Source organism: Panthera tigris, chromosome A3 (genome assembly GCF_018350195.1).
Source record: "Panthera tigris isolate Pti1 chromosome A3, P.tigris_Pti1_mat1.1, whole genome shotgun sequence".
NCBI classification, from domain to species: Eukaryota; Metazoa; Chordata; class Mammalia; order Carnivora; family Felidae; genus Panthera; species Panthera tigris.
Window position 1 is genome coordinate 60985490 of NC_056662.1, and position 21925 is coordinate 61007414.

At 46.0% G+C, this 21925-nt stretch overlaps 1 protein-coding gene across 10 annotated transcripts in view; it reads right to left on the reverse strand.

The window, feature by feature from the left end:
• Window positions 1-21925, reverse strand: part of INPP4A (inositol polyphosphate-4-phosphatase type I A) — a 155790-nt gene that overhangs the window by 56199 nt on the left and 77666 nt on the right. For all 10 annotated transcript variants that reach the window (XR_006215660.1, XM_042981217.1, XM_042981218.1 and 7 more), the window contains 9 exons: window positions 15720-15838; window positions 13356-13472; window positions 12997-13076; window positions 11308-11419; window positions 10413-10503; window positions 9786-9933; window positions 6802-6932; window positions 4844-4948; window positions 4207-4315 (listed from right to left, as the gene is read on the reverse strand). Coding sequence is in view for 9 of the 10 variants with exons in the window: in XM_042981217.1 (XP_042837151.1) it covers window positions 4207-4315; window positions 4844-4948; window positions 6802-6932; window positions 9786-9933; window positions 10413-10503; window positions 11308-11419; window positions 12997-13076; window positions 13356-13472; window positions 15720-15838 (1012 nt within the window). In the remaining variant the exon portion in view is untranslated. The remainder of the gene's footprint in view (window positions 1-4206; window positions 4316-4843; window positions 4949-6801; window positions 6933-9785; window positions 9934-10412; window positions 10504-11307; window positions 11420-12996; window positions 13077-13355; window positions 13473-15719; window positions 15839-21925) is intronic.

Consider the following 21925-nt stretch of genomic DNA (forward strand, 5'->3'; position numbering starts at 1 on the left):
TTCCTCCTTCCCTGCCTTCTCACCATCAAGCAGTGTGTGATCTTAGGATCGATGTCAAGGCTACAGCCCAGCCCCTGCGCTGCACAGACACGGGCCTCCGGAGAACTGACTCTACATCCTGGCTGTGTGGGGCCTGGCTAACGTGTCTGGCCATTCTAGTATATGTGCTGCCGAAGCGAGCACCATGTTTGGCCATTCGAGATGGAGGTGATAGATGGCAAGTCTCTCAGTGAAGATCCGAAACGATCTAATATTACACATTTATTTTTCAGACCATCTGAGAAAGCCAAAGAAAGCAGAGAGTGGTAAAGCACCGATGAGGAGGTCTCTTGCAATCTGAAGTTGTGAGCTCTAGTCCCCATCCTTATCAGCCCTGACTGGTTCCCTCAAAGGGCTGTCCTTTGGGTTTTGGGGAAGAGAGTGAAGGTGGAGGAGCACAACCTCCATAGTTCCCCCTGGAGATGAGGGCTGGAGATCCTCCTCTGCCAGGCCCTTTCCAGGGTAACCCGAAGGCAGGTCACCAAGAAACTTCCCTTGACAGACTATGATGTAAACATGCAAAACCCAAAAACCAAAGCACCCCAGAAAGAAACAACACCCCAAGCCCACACACCACAGTAAAACACAATGGATTTGCCAGAAGCCCATGCAGCAGACCGCAACCAAGCCCACGTGATCTGAGAAGTCATTTCACAGCACGATGTGCACATGACTACTTTCCAATCTGCAATCACTCTTCCAAATGAATAGCTGCCATTTCAGACAATTTAGTCTTAAAAATACAATCTCAAATAGAATTTTTAAAAATCTGTTTTTCCCTGGCCCCAATATTTCGAGCACACATGCAATGTGTGCTTCATGTAGATACACACGTGTGTATGTAGATGGTCGTGTACACTTCAACCAATACATACCATCCCCCAAGTCAGAAGGAAAGCACCACCCCCTACTCACCTTGTGTTCTCACAGGCCACGTTCTAATAACAGTAATCCAGGACTTACACAGGAAGCATATGGCGGGGGTGTGGAAAAGTAAATTTCAAAGAGCTGCCGCTCAGTGATGATCGTGAATATACAGTCACCTAGTCCTAAAAGTGGGGAAAGCTGCAGAGGCCTCAGTGTGGGTGGGAGGTTCCTCAGCACCTGCTGTCCCCAGCAGAGCCCTGACATCTCAGGCAGGGCCCAGCCATGGCCCCTGAGCCTCACCAGCTCTGAGATGGCAGCAGCTCCAAAGGGCTGCAGGGGCTTCTGGGGCCTGTCACCAAGTGAAGGGCACTGCACAGGCCTGGCTATAGCCTGAGCCAGCACGTCGGGCGTGACCGCGGAGGGCCTGGGGGAGCGGTGGAGACCCCAGGCAGCAGACAGTGATTTCCGGCTGCCATCTAATTCTTTGGTAGAAAAAGTCACTTGGTTATATTAACTCTTGGTTTGCCCTCAGGGGGAAAATTGACCCAAGGAACACTGTTTTAAAAATCTGCATAAATTATTAAGTATTATGAAAATGTAAGCTGGCTTCATTCCCGCAAGAGGCGATGGGGAAGGGAAACCTGAAGCCCTAAGACTCTTGTAAAAGAAGCCAGAAAGGGATTCCCAGCCACACCAACGGGTTGACTTGAAATTCCAGCACCCAGGACTTGCCTGGCCTGGGAGGAACAGGACTGGTTCTTCTCTCGGAGCGGAGCGCACACAGCAATGAACTGCTGCCAGATTTTAAAGGTAAAATGGTGGACTGGAGACAGGCTATTCATTATCAAAGAACATTGCAGTTGGAAGGGAGAATTCTGTCTACGAGGCTCTAACTAGGGGCCCCGGCGGCACCGAGGGGTGAAGCACCTCACAGAGGAGGGGACAGCACAGGCTTTCTCTACATGAGAGCAAGACCCAAACAGACACTCCCTCCACAGACAGAAAACTCACCAACACTCCTCAAAACTGCTAAAGAAAAGAACCAAAACGAAATATTAGGAGTTAGCAAACACTAAATGCAAAACAAAAAATTAAAAAGCCAAGTTATCTTTTGTCAAAATTCTTCAAGTTAAGTGTCGAGGCCCCCACTGCAGGGACAATAAAACTCATGAGCCCAATGTGCTCAGTCATCAGAGCAACATCAGTGCCGTTGCACAAGCCCCAGGGAGACATTTCACCTGTGGGCAAGTTATGTCTGCATTTAAAGGAAAGTTCAAATAATGAAAATCATTTCTGCAAGCAGTTTTATAATGGGAATAGGAAATTAAATGAAAATTTATATTATTTATGTGAAAAAGACTCCAGAGGCATTTTGAAAATAAGTTCTAAAGTTAACATACAGAGTAATCAGGTATTAACATCCCGACCTTTCTGGGACAGAGACAGCCAGTGGTGAGCCCTCCTGATGGGCTTCCCCCCTAGGGCCTGTAGCACCCTCAAATCTCCTACTCTAACCCCCACACAGCCACATGCAATGGAGTGACAGACACGCAATTTCTTGGCTGGCTGTGCAGAGCTGCGGTGGGCCCAGGAAGCTTCCTCTTCATCCTAATTCCCAGAGAACCCTGGAGTCAGTGACTCCTCAGGCGGGTCTGGTTACATGGCTTGTCTGGGCAAGGAAGAGCCCTTGCGGAATCAATCAAGGACACACAGACTGTCTGGGGGCTTCCCAAGAATGTTGCCTTGCCCTTAAGGCTGAAATTCCTCTTCCTAACCCCTGGCCCTTTCTTATTCTTCCTGCATCTGGCTCCGGGGCTCCCTTGGTTTTGGGGTAACCTGTGCACACATCCCAGTGATGATTTCTCATGGTGTGCTCTCTTCCACCTGCCTGCTTATCCTCGAGCCTCATCCCATGGGTAGAGAAACTCCTACCTGCATCCCTGATCCCCTTAGCCCACTGACCGGCCACTGCACCCGACCTTTCACCCCCTCCTTGACCCAGTCTGCGGTCAGTTTTCTCAATCTGTGTCCTGACTCCTGGCCACGGAAGCACAGAGCCCCCGACTTCCCCCAGCAGGTGCTAATGTTCTCCACCTGGAAGCCTTGTTGATTCTCTTGACGCCCCCTGGGCCTTTGCTTCACCTTCCTTCCAGCTGTTCCATTCTCCATTGATAAGTCTGACACTTTCAACTCCACATTCTCCAGAGGCTGATCCACGGTATCTGCAGCTTGTTCCTTCATTCCTCAAAGATCTCTCTGTATCTCACTTTCTTCTCTAGTCCCTTCTACGACTACGTGCCTGGTCTGGCCTTTGCATCTCCAGATGATTCACTTTCATCTTCCCTATCAGCCTGAACACATGATCAAGTAATAACCCTTCTCCCCAAGGGGACACCTTTGTGCTACTTCCTTTACTTCATGGTCCCTGGATCTTACAGGATCATTTACACTCTTGCCCCTACCTCTTACAGTCGCATCCCTCACCTACATAAATCCTGATGGGTGACATTCTGGAAGAGTACCAACACTTCCCACATATCCAACACAACAGCTGGGATTTATGGCTGTCTCCATGTCACCCATGCTCCAGGCATGGCACTGCTTGCTCCAAATGGTGGAGTTGACTTGTCTGCTCCCAGGTAAGGCAGGGAGCTCCTCAGGGCCAGGGCTACCTCTGTCAGCCCCACAACCCTGGTCACCAGCGTGTGGCCCTGCACTGCGCAGGCTGCCAGCAAGGCCAGCCCTCTCCCTCAGCTCCTCTCCTCAAAACACCATGTCTCAGCCACACCTCACTGCATCCTCCACAACACCCTCCCCCACCTGCCTATCTGGCAATTTCCTGCTTGGACTGCAGCTGTGTGCAGCTCCCACCCCCACCCCCTCTAGCCTTCTTAAAACGGGGAATGTTTACCACTGCAGTCCTTTTAGGAAAGGAAACGATCTCTTGCAGGCTTCACACTTTGTGGCATTCGACACACACCACACACCTGGTGTGACTGACTAGGGGCTTTAAGGGACGGCTGAGCCAGCGGAGAGCCCACAAAGGGTAGCCACCTTCCAGGGGGATTTCAATTTGCTGTTCACTTGCAGGGTCAGGACCACTAATCAGGTGCCCTCATCACCACCCAGCTCAGCCACACACAGAGAGTAGCACAGGGGCAACGAGGCAGCTCCTCCTGCCACACAAAAGCACAGTGGATGGCTGGATTTTTGCAGTCATATTTTGATTTTTTTTTTTTTTTTAGCCTAGGAAGCACCAGACAGCCATACAAGGACCACAGACACCCTCCATATACTTACTGCTTCTTGGTCTCTTCAAATTTGTGCAGCTTTTTGCGGAGACCTCCTGACTTAAAACCTTGGCAGTGTGCTGCTGGCGCTCCGATGGTGACGATGTCATAGTTCTGATCTGAATGACAGAAAGCTCTCCTCCATTACTCTGGGCTCAGGCCTGTGGACAAGCCAGCTACAGGGATATGCACGCAGCTCTGGGACCCCGCCCCTCCGGCCCATTTCCAAGCAGCCTGTTCCCTCAGTCCCATAGTTTGGATTGTCTGCGGGGCCCCTGGAGCCCAGCACCATCATCTCAGCAGGGGTTCCTACAGGTCTCGAGATGGGGCCATAAAGGGCCGGAGGCAGCCACCAGCAACACTCACCTTGTAACCCTCCTTGGGAAGGGTAACTGACAGGCGACTTTCTGCCACAGAAACACAAAGGCAAGCTGGAAGGAGGACAGACGAGGGGACAGGAACAAAAGGAGGGAAAAGACGAGGGCACAAAGACCTTACAAAGGTCCTGTAATATGTCTCTTATTTCATTTGCCGGGCAGAAGAACATACAGGGAAGGCTGGACATATGCGGGGCAACTCAGGGGTCAGGTGCACAGGGAGAAAGGAAGTGAAGTGTGATTCAGCGAGAGGAACAGAAAAATAGTTACCTGACCCCCCATCGTCTTGAACTCTCATCCTCTGTATGTGCAAGTTTGTAGGAACAAATTCTAACTTTTTATCTGCTTTCAAACTGCTTGCTTTAAACGAGGGACCTAAAGAAATGGAATATGAGAAAACAAGGACCATTGACATGTACCCTGCACTCAGGAATGGCAAGTAGAACAGAGATATTCTGAGGAAGTCGCTACGAGTAAACATGAACGCGCTGGCAGTGGCCTAGGAAATTCTGAATTACCCATGAGCACATTTCATTTCCAGATGGCGGGTGGGTGAAACACTGGAGGGAGGGCGGCTCGCTGGCCAGAAGACTGGCTCTAGGCAGTCAGGTGGAGAGCAGAGCCGGGCAGAAGCAGCTTCAGAAGGCTACGGTTACTGGTGCCCTGCCTTCCCATGACTCAGCTCTCAACTGAAAGGTCCGCCACAAAGACTGATTTTGTGCAACACGATGTCAGCGCTGCTATAAAAAGCAAATGGGTCCATGCTAGGGACTGCCTGTTCCAACTTTAGAGACTGCCATCATGCAAGAGCTGAGAAATTGGTTCGACTAGAGCAACACATCTCAATTCTGCAACGGGGTGAAAAGGTCTGCTCATCACCTCAGATCTATCAAGATGAACAGATGCCACACAGCATGGATAGCGACCCTCTGAAACACAAACCTAAATGTGTTCCCTTGTTTACACAAAGGGTGGCGGGTGGGAGGGGGCGCAGTTAAGGAGGATGATGTTTTGTAACTACCATCTACGATCTTGTTTCTCTGATCAGAATCCAACACTAATTAAGAACTACACGCCTAGAGAAGAAAGGGATTATAAATTAACCGACAATCAGAAGAACAGAAGAAACAGACTTTTTCTCTAGTGATAAAAGGTGAATTTTGCCAGGATACAAAATGCAGACCAGCCGATGTCTGCTTTGCATTTTGCCCTAGGAGACTGTCCTCCAGGACCTGATACTCACAGTGGGCCAGAAATCAGCAGTAGTGGCATCCTGAGAGCCTGTCAGAAATGCAGAATCCTAGATCTGCACTGCAGCAAGATCCTCAAGGACCAGGATGCACACTGACATTTGAGATTCTCTGCTCTGGAAAACTCAAGCTCGTGTGGGTTTCCTGCTTTCTCAGGTAACAGGTACCTGGCATGGGTAGGTGCCTAAGTTCCTTCAGTCATATGCTGCCAATATACTTAGACCTGCCCTTCAGATTCAAACCAAACCCGGGACACCATCATCTTGTCCTCATGCCTGTATCTGGCTTCTTCTCAGCCAAGTTCATGGACAAGTTCCTATGTTCTGTGTCAAAACCACAGTAAAGACTCGAGATCTTCTTTTAACCCCAAAATTCCCTTATGTAATCGGGGAGAAGGAAAGAATGTGAAGATAGAGAATAAAGAAAAACCAAAAAATTCATTCTGTTTTTGAATAAAAAGGGAATTAGTTAAGAATAGTCTTCTAAATCTACCCTTAAGAGTGTTTTGAAAATCAAATAGCATCTTTCAAGAAGAAAGGTTTCTGTACTCCACTCCTTTTTGAGTCTTAAAATGGAGAGCTCCACTTAGACAATTCAGATGTTCAATGCAAGGACTGTTAAATATTTAAACTGGGAAGTCTAGGAAACCACTCTGTCTGAAAGTAAATGGTTTATGTCTTTCGGGCATTTCCCTTGGGCATTTTAGACAAAGATGAAAAAATACCTTGAACCAACAGCCTGTGATTTCATCTCTCTTAAATTTCATCCTACGTTAGTTGGCAGATGACACCAGAGAAGGAATTTTCAATGCATTTCACATACTTGTCTTCTTAATTAAGATCTGAGAAATCCATATTCTAAGGAGTTCACACCTACATGAGAATCTATTTTTAAAAACCCATTAGGAGTGTCTGTCAGTGACAGTACTGGAGCCAGGTTCTGGTTTTCTAGCTGGGAAAGGGGAGACCCAGCACCCACCTTTGTACTGATGGAGGTCAGTGAGGTTCTCCTGGTACGTGAGGATAATGGTCTGGTACTGAGTGACAATCTGGCGCCGGAGGCTCTCCCAGCAAGGGGACAGATCCCCCAACTCCTCCAGTTCACACACTCTGCAAGACACACATACATCAGGCCGTGCAGCCGGCTCACTTCTCTGCGAGGTGCACAGGAGTCCTAACCAAGCAGGAGAACAAAATGGACATGGACATATCGCCGATGCCAGGGAAGGCCTCGCACAATGGCTACACCACAGGTCTACAGAGCAAGCAGTGGGGCAGCATGACAGAGCGCTCTAAGAGGAATGGCCGTGTGAAGGGCAGGCCACTCACCATGTGGGAAAACACCCAGAGAAGCTTTTCACAGAAACTCTGTCAAATGTCCGGGGAAAACCAAGTGGAGGAGAGGGGCTTTAGGGGAGCGGTTCCTTGCTGGTACCCACATAGGCCATGCAGGTGAAGGCCTGGATTGCAGCCCATGTGAGTCTGGGCAGCACAGAAGGACGTGGGACCGTCCTGGAAGACGAGAGGAGTGGAGGCCTGTAAGCGACTGCATGAGGCCATCTCACTCACCTGTCTCCCCCAGGAGCTGCTGAGACAGCTTCTCACTGCCCCCATGTTCTGGGGAGGCCTGGGCCTTCCTGCCCTGCCCCTAAGAACATTGCAGCGAAACATAAAGCTGCTGAGCAGCAGTCTACAGCTGGACGGCACCAGGTGGCCATGCTCTGCCGCACTTACCCAGCCCCCTCTATTTCAGTGCCGTCCCTCAGGGTAAGGGGCCAGGGCCACGGGGAGCTAGCAACTTTGGCTGTGCCTCCTTTGGCTGTCTATGGGAGTAATGAGTTGTTTAAATCTAAAAGTTACATGAGGGCAGGAAAGGGAGAAGAGGAGAAGAAAAAAGAGGATCTGTCACCTCCAGAAAAATTAAAAGCTGTATAAAAACTGAAATATAAATGTATTAGCTCAGCAGTAAAATAACAGCTACATAATCAGAATAATGAAAACACAAGATGGATTTTAAAAAAAGAAAAAAGGATAACCATATTAGGAAGCTGGGTAATGGGAAACTACAAAAGACCTAAAATCTTTATCACAGGGAATGAGTAGCTAATCCCTGAAACTGGTTAGTTAAGAGAATACTATATTTAGAAACATAGTGGTAAACAATGGCTAAAAGTGGATGTTTCTGGGAAGTAGATCAGAGAGGAGAAGCCCTCAAGACTTATGTTGTTGGCACTATTATGCTGTTTTGGCACTATTTGTTTTTTCATACTGTGCATGTTTTCCTTTGGGGGGGATTAAAAAAAGCTAATTCTGTGTAATCTACTAAATTCTCTGAAGGTAAATAGAGAGTTGTACCATTTTATTATTATTAAATTAGCAACATCAAGGTAAAAGAACACCAACGTGGGCAAGGCTGTGGTGAGGCCTCCGTCCCTGCTCACTGCTGGCCAGCTCGCCCACCAGCTGTGGGTCTGCTCACGAGCACATGAGCCCCGTCTGCTGCAGCTGCTGCTGGGCTCTCTCTGGTGTCTACCCATGCGTCACGTGGCTCCTTCTCATGCTCTGGGTGTCAGCTTAATGTCACGGCTCACAGAGGCTTGCCCAGACCACCCTCCTTCTCACCACCCCTTCTGATTTCTGTACGCAGCTCGTGCAGCCGGGGCTCTGTGCACGGCCCCTGCTTCTCCGGAGGGTCTGTCTCTCACGGTCTGTCTCGCTCCTCAAGAAGCCTCCCATACCAGGCACACCACCAGCCTCGTGTGTAAAACGCAACAACGCCCTCAAAACCAAAATGCTTTTGAAATGAATAAATGCTTTCAAGTTATAGTCTGAGGGGCACCTGGATGGCTCAGTCGGTTAAGCATCCAACTTTCAGCTCAGGTCATGAGCTCATGGTTCGTGAGTTCAAGCCACACATGGGGCTGTCTGCTGTCAATGCAGGGCCCACTCTGGAGCCTCTGTTCACTAGCTCCCCCCCCAGAAAAAATAAATAAACATTAAAAAACAATATATATATATATATATATATATGTGTGTGTGTGTGTGTGTGTGTGTGTGTGTGTATATATATCTTATATACATCTCACACACACACACACACAAGATATAGTCTGAATAATGGGAATTTGTGCCATAGTTAAAAATTATAGCACAAAAACCGAAGATCTGTGCAAAAGCAGATGGTAGCTAGGAAAAACTGAACAAATATGGAAAAGGTGAAAGGAAAAATGTTAAAATTAAAATAACTGTAAAATAGTACATGTAGAGAGATAAAGCAGCTTATTGCATTATTCTTGTCATTTTCCTCTGAGGTTGATTTCTTTTTCAAGATAAAAAAATTTTAAAAAATAGCTGTATTAAAACAGTGAGATTCTGACTGCATTGTTTCCTTTCATGCTCTGTCATATTGTGTTCACAATTAACATCATTTTATGATGAGTAGAAATGACATCTGAGGAAGACAGGAGACACAATCTGTGGTGCTGAATCACCTCTCTGGCTTCTCCCTGTCTTGGGACCATTGGAATATGCCCTGGGCTGAGATATACGGAGGAGCAGAGGGCCCCAGTGGGCTGTACTTAGGCTTCTGTAGCCTGTATCATTGTGGCCCTACCCTAGGAAACCGCTGACCCAGGCAGCCAGGACCAGAGAACTATCAGCCAGTCCTAACTCTCTGAAGGCCAACTGAGGGGAAAGGAGAAGGGAAGGGAAGGGAGCAGGTACTGAGTGCTGGGCACACATCTGGTGCTTCTGGCACCTTGGCTTGCACAGGAACTCCAAGATACAGGTGAGCAAACGCAGGCTCCGGCAAGCCCAGGCCACAGAGCAGGCAAGTGGTGGAGGCTGGGTCTGCAGTCTGGTCTCTCTGCTGCCAGTGCTCTACCCACCACATCTAACTTTCCAGAAAGGAAGGGGCATACGACATGGGCATTACAGGCGGCTGGTCTCTCCACATGGCCTCACCTGGCCGCATCTTCTTCCAGCAGGAGCTTCACGAACTGCCGGGGCACGTGCAGGGAGAGCACGCTCTCTGCCATCTGCTCCAGGATCCGCAGGTGGTTGCCGTCGGTGGTGGGGAACCGGTACATGCGGCAAATGGCGCCACCGAACACTGAGGTGAGGTGGCAGGGGAGACCGAGGCTGTGTGTGAGCTGGCTGCAGGCCTGTCGCACGGGCCCTCCTCCCCAGGCCCTCAGCAGGGCTTCTTACTGCTCATCTCAAGGGAACGAAAATATTTAAACCAAAACCCGCCAGGGGACAGCCTGCATGCTCCTCCCCTGCGACATGCAATCTTCTTGTCCCAGGATGTGTAACTAACTCTAAAGTGCAGGAGCTGGGGTGGGGAGGTTTTCAGTCACAAAACCCAAGGCAAAATGAGAAAGAGTGAAATGAAGGAGGAACCCTCGCCCCCTCCCCGCCTTGCTTGGAGTATTACTAATTCCATATGCTGGTAAAAGGCACGGCCCTTTGAAAACGCGGCACAGGATGCCTGGCCGTGATAACCAGAGCAGGTGGGGAGGCAAGGGTGACCGCGGGCCCAAGAGGACACTCACAAGAGTGGCAAGAGTACCAACGGAGGAAGCTGTTTACCCGATTTCAGTAAAGTGTCTTTTCGCAGCGAAGCATATTTGGATCGGATTCCCAATGCCTCAGTCAAGCTCTCATCAACGGGCAGAACCATCTGAGGATGTGTACAGAAAAGCACAGAGAAGCAGTAAGGCCCAAACAACTCCAGAACACCCAGTAGGAATGTGGCCTAGGTGCATCATATATTACTCTTAAAAAATTAGTCTCCACCATTTACTCTACAATAAACACACTGCCCAAGCCACAAATTAATCCACCTCCCAGTATACTGAACTTAGGCCACGCACACACCATTTTCTAGTGACAAGCTCAGTTCACCTGGTATTGCATTGTTGTGATGTATAGAATGAGAGGGAGGAAACAGATGATGCCCAGGAATGTTATCACAGCCTGATGTTCTGGGCTTATTTGGAGTAATTTTACGGCAATGACCACTTACCAGTGTTTGGACTCTTACTTAGAACTGTAGTCTGAGAGCATGAGAGGGTCTGCGTGAGCAATGATGCATGGGAGACAGGGTGACAGAGAGGGAGGGGAGGAGATGGAGAGAAGGTAGGTGAGAGGGTGCAGAGGTGCACAAGGTGGCTGTTGGGCACATGTGTGCCTGGGAGGGAAGATAGAACAAAACAGCAAAGGTAATCCCGGTGTCATTCCATACCCCCCACGAGTAGCCCCTCTCCCCTCCTGACTGCAGATTCCCCAGCCAGGCTCCCCCAGCAGAGCCTTGCATACCATGCTCCCTGAGGGGACCCCCTTCTATTTTGAGAAGTGCCTGGGGGTGCTTGGCACCTCCTGTCTTGGGGGCTCTGTCTTTCCCTTCCCTGAGGCCAGAGGCAAAGTCGACTTGGACAGGTCCTCTTACTCCTTCTAACAGAGAGGGGCAAGGTGGTGTGCTCACCCTCCCATTGACGGTGTCCAGAGACCGAGTCACAGGAGGCCGCTGATCCGACTTCTCCTCCATCTGCCAGCCAATCACGGTGATGTTACCCACGCGGTCACTCTCTGCAGATCTGCAATGAGCAATGTGCTCTGGTAAGAGGTGTTGTGCCTGCACTTCATTTTCTGTTTAAATGCAAAACTCAGCCATCCTGGGTCATCGAGGGGTGCCAGGATCTGACCAGCATTCACTATATACACAGGCTCCGGGGGAGGCAGACAAGGAAACCATGAGAGCACAGAGAAGGGCTGCATCTGAGAGGGGACACAGCACCACAGAGACCTGTGGATGTGCCTGGTAGCTAGTTGGAGGGGAGGTGCCCACCAGCCCCTGAGCTGACCCTGCCCCAGGGAGTGATGAGGACACATCTCAGAACTAGGACTGGAGAGTACTTCCTTCTGGCACTGAACCCCCTTCTGCTCCTTCCCACCTATCCTTAAGCTCTGAGTAGACCCAAGACCTAGATCTGGACACCAAGTATGCTGAGGTCACCCAGGGTTTCCCAAAGCCTCTGAAACCTGCTATGACATAGTTAATGCCACTCCAGCCCTGGTCAGCTTTGCCCCTAAGACCCCTAAGACCCCTAAGACCCCTAAGACCCCTCAGGGTGGCTGCCAGCTGCGTGGGTCCATCTGATTCATCCAGGGAAGCCCCAGGGATACCCAAGCCTCAGCCTTTTTATTTCAGATGTCTGATTAGCCACGTTCTCAATTTTTATGTGGTCACATATACCGACAATTTCCTTTGTGACTTTTTCTCATTGTTCTCATGCCTGGAAAAATGTTTCCCCATTCTCTCTGCACAAGAGTCGTACATAGCTCCTTTTCAAAAGGATGAGGTCCTTCTCTTTCATTTAACTCTAATCTAATTAGAATTAGTTCTATCACAGGATGTACCTGAATATTTTTCTCTAGCAGCCCTTTGCCCCACAGTACCCTTTACGTGTTCTCTTAAGACTCGCCCTTTATCCTGAGTCAGGTTCCCTATGCACACTGAGGACTGCAGCCCAATGCCTGCCACGTGGCCGTCACCACAGCTTCAGAATTGTGCGCTATCCAGCAGGTAATTAAATCGCCATCGCCAAATTCCTTTTGCAATTTCGGACTATTTTCCAAAATTCTACATTATTTTGAAAAAGAGAACACCATTTTAGGGTTTGGGTGAGAACTGTCCCCAAAATGAATTTAGAAACGGCTGACATCTTGACCTCTTTCATCTTCCTTCCAGAAATACAGTACGGGTTCCCTTCCTGCTTTCCTTCCATAAATATTTATGGAGTGCCAGGACCTGTTCTAGGTGGTTAGGATTCAGCCATGAAGCAAGACAGACAAAAACCCTGCTATCTAGCAGATCATATTCTATTGGGGAGAGAAGAGACAACAGACAAAAATATGTATGTATCTAGACTTCCTTTAGGTCTGCTGGGCACATATTCCCTTTAGGTACAACTGGGCTCATATTTCCTATGGACACCACGCATTGCCATTCCCTGACAGGCCCACTTCAGTGAACAAACCACCTCCTCACTTAGGTCAGCCTTTGGGACAGGGCTGGGCGCTCTTTCCGTACAGGAAATGGGGCCTTTCCCCACATCCGTGCCTGGACATCATAATTCCAGATTATTTCAAGGGAATAAAATTAAACACCAACCTTAGCGTCAAATGCAACCTATGATGCCTGTCTTGGAGAAGATCTTTGACAATGAATGTTCCAGAGCCCAGTAAATACATCTGAGGAAGAGGGGGGAAAAAGGCATTAGTACGCTTGCTTTGCCTCTGGTCCAAATAACAGGTCTCAGAGGAGTCCAGCTGGCTGGTTCCCATAACACATCTGACCCTCATCTCAGGAGCCCAACAGGGAAGAAATTCCTAAAAACAAATATATTTGGACATCAGTTAATTTGTGACCAAAGTAATAATGTTAATCTGTGTTCAGCTCTCACTCAAATGGTTACAGAACTTAAAAAAAAGGGGAAGAAAAATCTCATGAACCACAACATGTTACTTAACTGTTCCCTGAGATCTATCTTTGACATCATACACGGAGAGTTTGATTTGTGTCATCTGATTGATAAGGGAGTCTTGAAAGAAGGCAATACTGCTTAGAAATATAGGATTGTTGGTTCCCTGGAATAGAAAAGAGAATAATCAGAATACAGAGTTTGATTTTTAAAAGTAAATGCTTTTGAAACACACCCAAATTTTCAGAACAAGACACTAATGTTCTTACCAACTTGGATCAACACAAACACTAATGGCGGTTTAAATGGATGCATACAAACCAACCAAAATGTTGCTTTCCAAAAAGACAAAGTTGTCTGACAGACCTCTATAGATCCAGGCACAAGCAGGCTCACCGCCCAAGACATGCCTGAGGGCTCACTCTAAGGGTTTCTCACTCAGTAGAAGGGATTTTCCAAAATTGAAATAAGTTGGATGTACATGTGTATTCTTAGTATTAAAACTTCCAATGAGTTATATACTTGGATCTACCACTGTGGGTTGTTCCTTTAAGATGTACAAAGACAGATGAAAATGAATGGCTTGAGTCGTTTCTTATTTCCAGAATCCTGTAGTTGGCATAATTAAGGCCTGACCTTTTGAAGGCTATCCCTTTCAAAGGACTAGCTCTTGGTTTCCAGATCATAGGTAGTCATTTGCTGGCAGCTTAGCCCTGCCCCCCCCACCCCCAGAGCCCCATATCATATTCTCTTTCCCAGATAGTGGCTAACTATCTTAGCCAAATGGTTAATGGTTCCTGTTTGTACCTGCTGTGGGTTCCATGCCTCTAGCTGCACTCCCTCTGCAACTTCAGACCTAGTCTCTAAAAGTCTGCCAGACAACCCCTCCTGGGTGGCCTGCTGGGGCCACAGCCCACCCAATCTCACCCTCCATCTGCCCTTGGTTAAGCCCATCTCTGCCTCTCTTCCCAAGGAGGCCACAAATGTCTGCTTTGGTGCCTCTTTCTCCGTCATTCTCAACCACCCAGAGACAATGAACTGCTCCCACAAACCCACCTCCAGGGCCTATCACAAGCACCCCTTCTTTCCACTCCTTCCCACTGACAGTAAGGCCCTACATACTTCTGCAAATGACTATCAACTAAGGACCTCCCTGAAACACATCTAGTCAGGTGACTCCCCTCGGAAAAGCCTGCACTGGCCCGCTACAAATGCCTGCCCTGACGTTCAAGTCTTCTCTCCCTTGCACTTCCACTTGGGCCTTTTGCATACACAGAACAGGATAAAATTATTTCCCAAACCACATGATGCTTTCCTATCACTTGCCTTTGCGTAACGACCACAGAACTCTGGCGTGATCTTCAACACATGATCCCCAGACTGGCAGTATGGGTATCACCTGGAAGCTTGCGAGAAGTGCAGGGTCTTGGGCCCCACGCAGATCTCTTAAGTCAGAATTTCACTCAGTGCCACCCAAGGAAGCCTCTCTAATCCTCACAGCTGGATGGGCCCCACACCCCACGTGTTGACCTCCTCTCTCTACTCTACCCCTTCCCACATAACTGTGCAGAGATGGAGCATGTTCACTCTGCCTCCCTGCCCAAAGGATGGTACCCTCCTTTAGGACAGGGACTAGGCCTCCGAGGTATTTGTATGATCCACAGCACCTAGCACTGTGCTCCGCATATAGGCAGTGCTCAGCAGATGCCTAGAAAACAAAATTGTTCATTTGAACTTGGAAATAAGTTTCCAAGAGAATGAAAAAGGGTAGTCTATCTGACATAAAATGGGAGAAGAGGAGGAAATGTAGTTTAAGTTTGTTTGAGACTGCTAGGGAGGGGTTAATTCGCATAGATGCTCACATCACAAACAAAATCCGGTACAATCTCATATAACTCCTACCCTTAGTTCTCATAACTTACATAAGGTACAAAATTATCTAAAAGAAGTTTGTGAAATTCCCAAGGTGAAAGCATAACACACAGTGCAAAAGGACATACCAAAAAAGCCAATAAAAATGGGGGTATGTCCAGTAAGAAGGCTAGTTAATAGTTAACACTCTCCAAACTTTGATTAATGAACACAATTCTTCAAAAGTAGCAGCCAAATGAAAATTACAAGGAAGAATGAGCTCTTACCTCTTAAACGGCAATAACCTTATGGGATCGTTGTTCAAGAACAACCAGCCAAGAGCAAATCAATAATTATAAATAACTTGGCAAATATAAATGCCAGTCAGATGAATGTGAAGAAAAATGTCAATGTACTGAAAACCCGTGGGGAAGCAGCAACAATTCACATAAACATAATTGCAGCTACAGGTGTTCAGGTCACTCACAGCCCTCCCATGGGGGCTACAAACACCATGCAAGTCCATCGCAGAGCTCCAGGGGACAGGGCTAGCAGCACCCACCTCGATGATCTCCGTCTGTGCATGTTTTGTCCAGAATGCCTGAGGAGGGGTGGTTACACTCACTGCTACAAAACTATTTGGTTTTCGATCTAGCGATGGAGTATGCAACTCACTGCAAGCTATAGAATCAAGATCAGAAAGAAAAGAATCCATTAAAATCAGGCTCCAATTAGTTCTCTGTTCCAAACACACCCAAAGAAACCCCCACCCCCCAAAAAAGTAAATGACACTAAAGTGATGAGACACTTACATTGTCAGTTATCACACGAAGGTGATCTTTTAAACTAGAAGCAATCTCTTTGCATGTGTCCACCCCCCACCCCCAATCTCTCAGCCCTATGACAGCAAGGCTGTAACTGTCAGTAGAAAGCTGGGCTGAAGGGGGCTTTCTGTGTCCATGGACTAGAACACAAAGCCAACAACCTCACATGGGGTCTGACCCATAACATGTGACCTTAATAACTAACTGAACCATTAACCGTTAGCTAAGCAGCCACACAGTCTATAAAATCAAGACACAGCTACACATGCCTGCATCCTATGACTGGTGGCTAGCCCTGAGCTGTGGTGTCCTACAGGTCTCTGTGTGAATGTATGCTGGAAGTAAATCCAAAATTCTGTGGCAGAATAAACAAAGTTTTGTTATGTTTTGTTTTTATTAAAGAAGTTATTGCTCATTTTATTCTCCTTATAAACCTCATATCAAGTGCAATATTATTATCAATGTTACTTTTTGGAACTAACGGTACCAAATTTATTGTACTAAGCATTTTTAATAGATAAGACTCAGATAATTCTATCACAGAAGGAACCCATAAGAATGATGATCACATTTCACTGAAATGAACATGCTATCTGTGAAATGCACTTTGAAAGAAAAAAGACCCACTGGCATTAGACTATGCCATGCTATTGATTGTAAGATATTTTCTGATTAAAGAGTAAAACATGAAAAAATATACATCATAGAACTGATGAAATACGTGGCCAATCAAACTTCAAAACTGGTCCAAACAACCACCTTTTTTTGAGGAGTAATAAATGCTTCCCAGACCACTTCAAGTCTTTGGTCAATTTCCAGAGATCTAAAGCAATGGACTGTGGCCATTTTTGCCAGTGTTCTCATTGCCTTTATGGAGGAGAGGATCTTTGGAGGTCCCTACACTATGCCATTCCTGCCCTCATCATTCCCATTTTCTAAAATGTTCACTGGCGATTTACAATTTAGAAATTGATTTTTGCTTCTGAAAAATAATTCTGGTTCACTAATTATCTACTTGTATCATCTTCTCATATGACTTTATGAATTTTCATCATTTATTGAATATAATAAAATACAAAAAGCTTAGGTTTTTAGTTCAGTTAGTTTTGACAATCATATGCACCCATGCAACCATCACCACAACAAGATAGAGAACTTTCCTTCAGACTAGAAATTTCCTCTTCATACTTCCTAGTCAACCAATTCTTCCCCTACCTCTGCAACCAATTTCTGATTTCCATCATTTTTGTCTGTCCTTGAATTTCATATAAATGGGAGGTATTCGAGATTCATCTATATTGTTGTACGTAATCACTCTTATTTTATTTTATTCTATTTTGTTTTTTATTTTATTTTTTTATTATTTTTTATATTAAACAGAATGTATTGTCAAATTGGTTTCCATACAACACCCAGTGCTCATCCCAACACGTGCCATCCTCAATGCCCATCACCCACCTTCCCCTCTCCCCCACCCCCCATCAACCCTCAGTTTGTTCTTAGCATCCAAGAGTCTCTTATGGTTTGCCTCCCTCCCTCTGTGTAACTTTTTCCCCCTTCCTCTCCCCCTTGGTCTTCTGTTAAGTTTCTCAGGATCCACATAACAGTGAAAACATATGGTATCTGTCTTTCTCTGCCTGACTTATTTCACTCAGCATAATACCCTCCAGTTCCATCCACGTTGCTACAAATGGTCAGATTTCATTCTTTCTCATTGCCACGCAGTATTCCATTATATATATATAAACCACATCTTCTTTATCCATTCATCAGTTGATGGACATTTAGGCTTTTTCCATAATTTGGCTATTGTTGAAAGTGCTGCTATAAACATTGGGGTATAAGTGCCCCTATGCATCAGCACTCCTGTGTCCCTTGGGTAAATTCCTACCAGTGCTATTGTTGGGTCATAGGGTAGATCTATTTTTAATTTTTTGAGGAACCTCCACACTGTTTTCCAGAGCGGCTGCACTAGTTTGCATTCCCACCAACAGTGCAAGAGGGTTCCCATTTCTCCACATCCTCGCCAGCCATCACTCTCTTATTTTAAATTGATGAGTTAGATTCCATTGTGTGAATGTATTGCATTTATTTAACCATTCTGTTAATGGACATTGAGTTGTTTCTGGTTGTGAACCACTGTAACTAAAGCCACTACAGACATTCCTGTTCATCTCCTTTCGTGGACATAGGCTTTCATTTCTTTTGCTTAAGTACCTAACAGAGACATTTCTAGATTAGAGCAGAGGATATGTTTAACTGTGTAAGAAGCTAAGCTTTTTTTAAAGTAGTTGTACCATTTTACAATCCCGCTAGCAATGTGTGTGAGTTCCAGTTGTTCTGCATCCCCACTAATATTTGGTAGGGTCAGTCTTTATTTCATAGTTATTCTAATGGATGTGCTTTAATCTGCACTTCCATGATGGTTAATGATGCAAGGCATCTTTTCATCATGTGCTTGTTCATTTTTAAAACTTCTTTTGTCAAGAGTCTGCTCAAGTTTTTTGCTCATTTGTAAACTGAATTGTTGACTTTTTTATTGTTGATTTGTATCTTACTCTGGATCTGTCCTTTCTTGGGTGGGTATATGTGTTGTGAATATTTTTCCCCCAAAAGATTGATATCTTACAATTTATTTTCTTAAAGACTTTTGGTTGTTTTCTGTTTTTGTTGTGTTTTTTTAGACTTTTAATCTTAGGGAGTGGTAGGCAGGAAAAATGTCCCTCCCTCCAAAAAAGTATCCACATCCTAATCCCTGGAACCTGTGAATATATTATGTTATGGGCACCACAGATGTGATTAAGGTCATGGAACCTTGACATGGAGAGATTATTCTGGATCATCTGGGTGGGCTTAACCTAATCACACATGCTCTTAAAAGTAGCAGAGGATGGTGGAAGGGTGAGTCAGAAAGATGTGACTATGGGGAAAAAAGGGCAGGAGAGAGTCAAAGCATGAAAGGCATTCCACCTGCCATTGCTGGCTCTGAAGATGGAAGAAGGGTGCCACAAGCCAAGGAATGTGAGCAGCTTTGATAAAGTGAGAACCAGCCTCAACTGGCTGCTAGCAAAATCACACAAAAAAACTGAATTCCACCAAAAACATGAAAAGCAAAGAAACAAATTCTCCCTGGAGCCTCCAGAAAAGAACACTGCCCTGCAGATACCTTGATTTTGGTGTTGTAAGACTCTGAGCAGAGACTCCGCTGAGCCCAGTGGATTTGTGACCTAAGCAAACTGTAACGTAGTATCTTTGTGCTGTTTCAGGTGTTCCATCTCTGGTAATCTGTTACCGCAGCAGCAGCAAACTAAAGCACAGAGTTAGTGCTTTCTGCATTCTGCCCCAGAAATCTTTGCCTCCCTGTTGGGAGTGATCCTCTGTTTTCTTCTAAAAGCTTGAACGTTTTATTAATTTTTAAAGTTCTCTTCTATTTCTTCTGCTAGGTCAGACTCAGCAGGAGTCAGGGATTTGACAATTTCACTTGCTCTCTCTCCCCTTTAAGCTACTGTTTAAGACCCTCAAGGCCTGGTTTCTCTGGGCGCGCCCCTTCATCAGGCATGAGTTCTTAACAACCATGTGAAGCTGGAACATTTGGGTCTTTCAAGCACAACTGACAGCGGACAGACTGAGGCATAACAGGTGGCCAAAGCTTAGAAGACTGGTATCAGTTTAAGGGCTGATGGGCCAACTGCCACCTTCAGAACACACCTTCCTCTCTGGCCCCAACCACTCTCTGGCCCCAACCACTAGCCAGCTCAGCTAAGTCTTGCTCAGTGTTTCCGTGAAGCTTTCCCTCAGCAGCCCACAATCACATCTCCTGTCTGTCTCTTACATTGCTTTGGCCTATTTCCACAGAAGCCACGAGTCTGTAGTATATATGCCTTGCCTCTCCAACCAGATCATCTATAATCCCAGCTGAGTAAGTGCTATCAAGGCAAAGCAGTAAAATGTATTTCAAGTACATAGCCTTTGACTCAGCAATTCTGTATCCAAGAGTTTATCCTGAGGAAATAATCAACAAAGCGTGTGAAAGATCTATATACAAGCATGTTCACTGTGGTAGTGTTTATAATGGCAAATTGGAAAGAACCTAAACATCTGACAACAGGAGACTGGTTAAAACAAATATGGCACAGCCATACAATAGAGTTACATAAGCACCCGAAGTGATGGGGCAGATCCCATGTTTGTTTGTGTGTGTTTTTTTTTAAATTTTATTTATTTATTTTGCGAGAGAGACAGAGAGAGACAGCATGTGACAGGGGAGGGACAGAGAGGGAAGGAGAGACAGAATCTCAAGAAGGCTCTGCACTGTCAGCACAGAGCCTGCAGGGCTCAAACCCACAAACCATGAGATCATGACCTGAGCTGAAACCAAGAGTTGGATGCTTAACTGACTCGGCCACCCAGGTGCCCCAACTCCTGTGTTTATTAAGATGAAAAGATGCCAATGACATTTCTGCTACATGAAAAAAAACATGTTAAGAATACCAGCATAACATTTTTGGAGATAATCCCATCACCTCCACAGGCCAAAAAAAAAAAAAAAAAAAAATCATTAAAACTTCTGTATAGCACTGAGTGGGTGTAAAAAAATATTTCTAGAAGGATCTATACCAAAATGCCAACTGTGATTCTCTCTCTGATAGGGTACTCTTTTCCTCTAACATTTTCTGTATTATAGGTTTTAAAATGAGCACTTCCAAATTTTAAACTTTTATTTTTAAGACAAAATATTTGACCATTCAATCATCTGGCTCCTGTTTTCACCTTTTTCTTTCTTTCTTTCTTTCTTTCTTTCTTTCTTTCTTTCTCTTTCCTTCCTTCCTTCCTTCCTTCCTTCCTTCCTTCCTTCCTTCCTTCTTCCTTTCAGTGTTTATTTATTTTGAGAGAGAGTGCCCATGCTACCAGCACAGAGCCAAATGTGTGACTCAAACCCATGAACCACGAGATCATGACCTGAGTGGAAACCAACAGACACTTAACTGACCGAGCCACCCACATAGCCACCCAGATATGTTAAGTGATTTTTACCACAATTCAAAAAAAAAAAGGTAGGGTGCCTGGGCGGCTCAGCCAGTTAAGCATCCAACTCTTTCTGGATTTTGGTTCAGATCATTATCTCACCGTTTGTGGGATCTGGCCCTGCGTCAGGCTCAGCACGGAGCGTGGAGCCTGCTTGGCATATTTTCTTTCTTTCTTTCTTTCTCTCTTTCTCTCTTTCTCTCAAAAAAAAAAAAAAATTGCTTGACATAAAATTCACACTCATCTTTTTAAGCTATTTCTTCCCCCAAGTATGTAATTCAAATGACAATAGTACTGTCCTTGATTTGCCAAATTCAGAAAAATCTTGGTTTCTGTTATAGGGGTGAGGATTTTTACCTCAAATCCATTGACTCTCATTCTCTCTCTACACTCAATCAGTTTACCCTGAGATGTTTTTGTTAAATCCATGTTCTGCATTAATAAAGCTAAGAGAATATTATTCATTATGAGCCAACTGGGGTTTCCTTCACTTCTGTCCTGTGCTGGGCCCTGTTTTCTGGATCCCATGTCTTCTTTTTTCTCAATTTATTCCCTCTTTTGGGTAAAACACATCCTCCACTAATTCCCAGAGAAAGGATGTGGGAGAAGTTTATTTGAGAGTCTGCAAAGCTGAAATATATTTCTTTCTACCCTCACATTTGGCTGATAGTGTGCTTGAGAATTCCGGGTCAGAAATATTTTCCCACTCACATTAAAGGTGCTGCTCCCCCGTCCTCAAGTTTCCAGTGCCACTGAGAATCCCCTCCACACTAGTTTGACCCCTGATCCTTGGATATGACCTGTTTTGTTCTCCACCACACCGCCCCCCCCTGCCCCCGACCTCTCTGGAAGTTTTGGGATCTTCATTTTATTCCCAGTGCTTGGAAACTTCCCCAGGATGTGCCTCGTTATGGGTTTT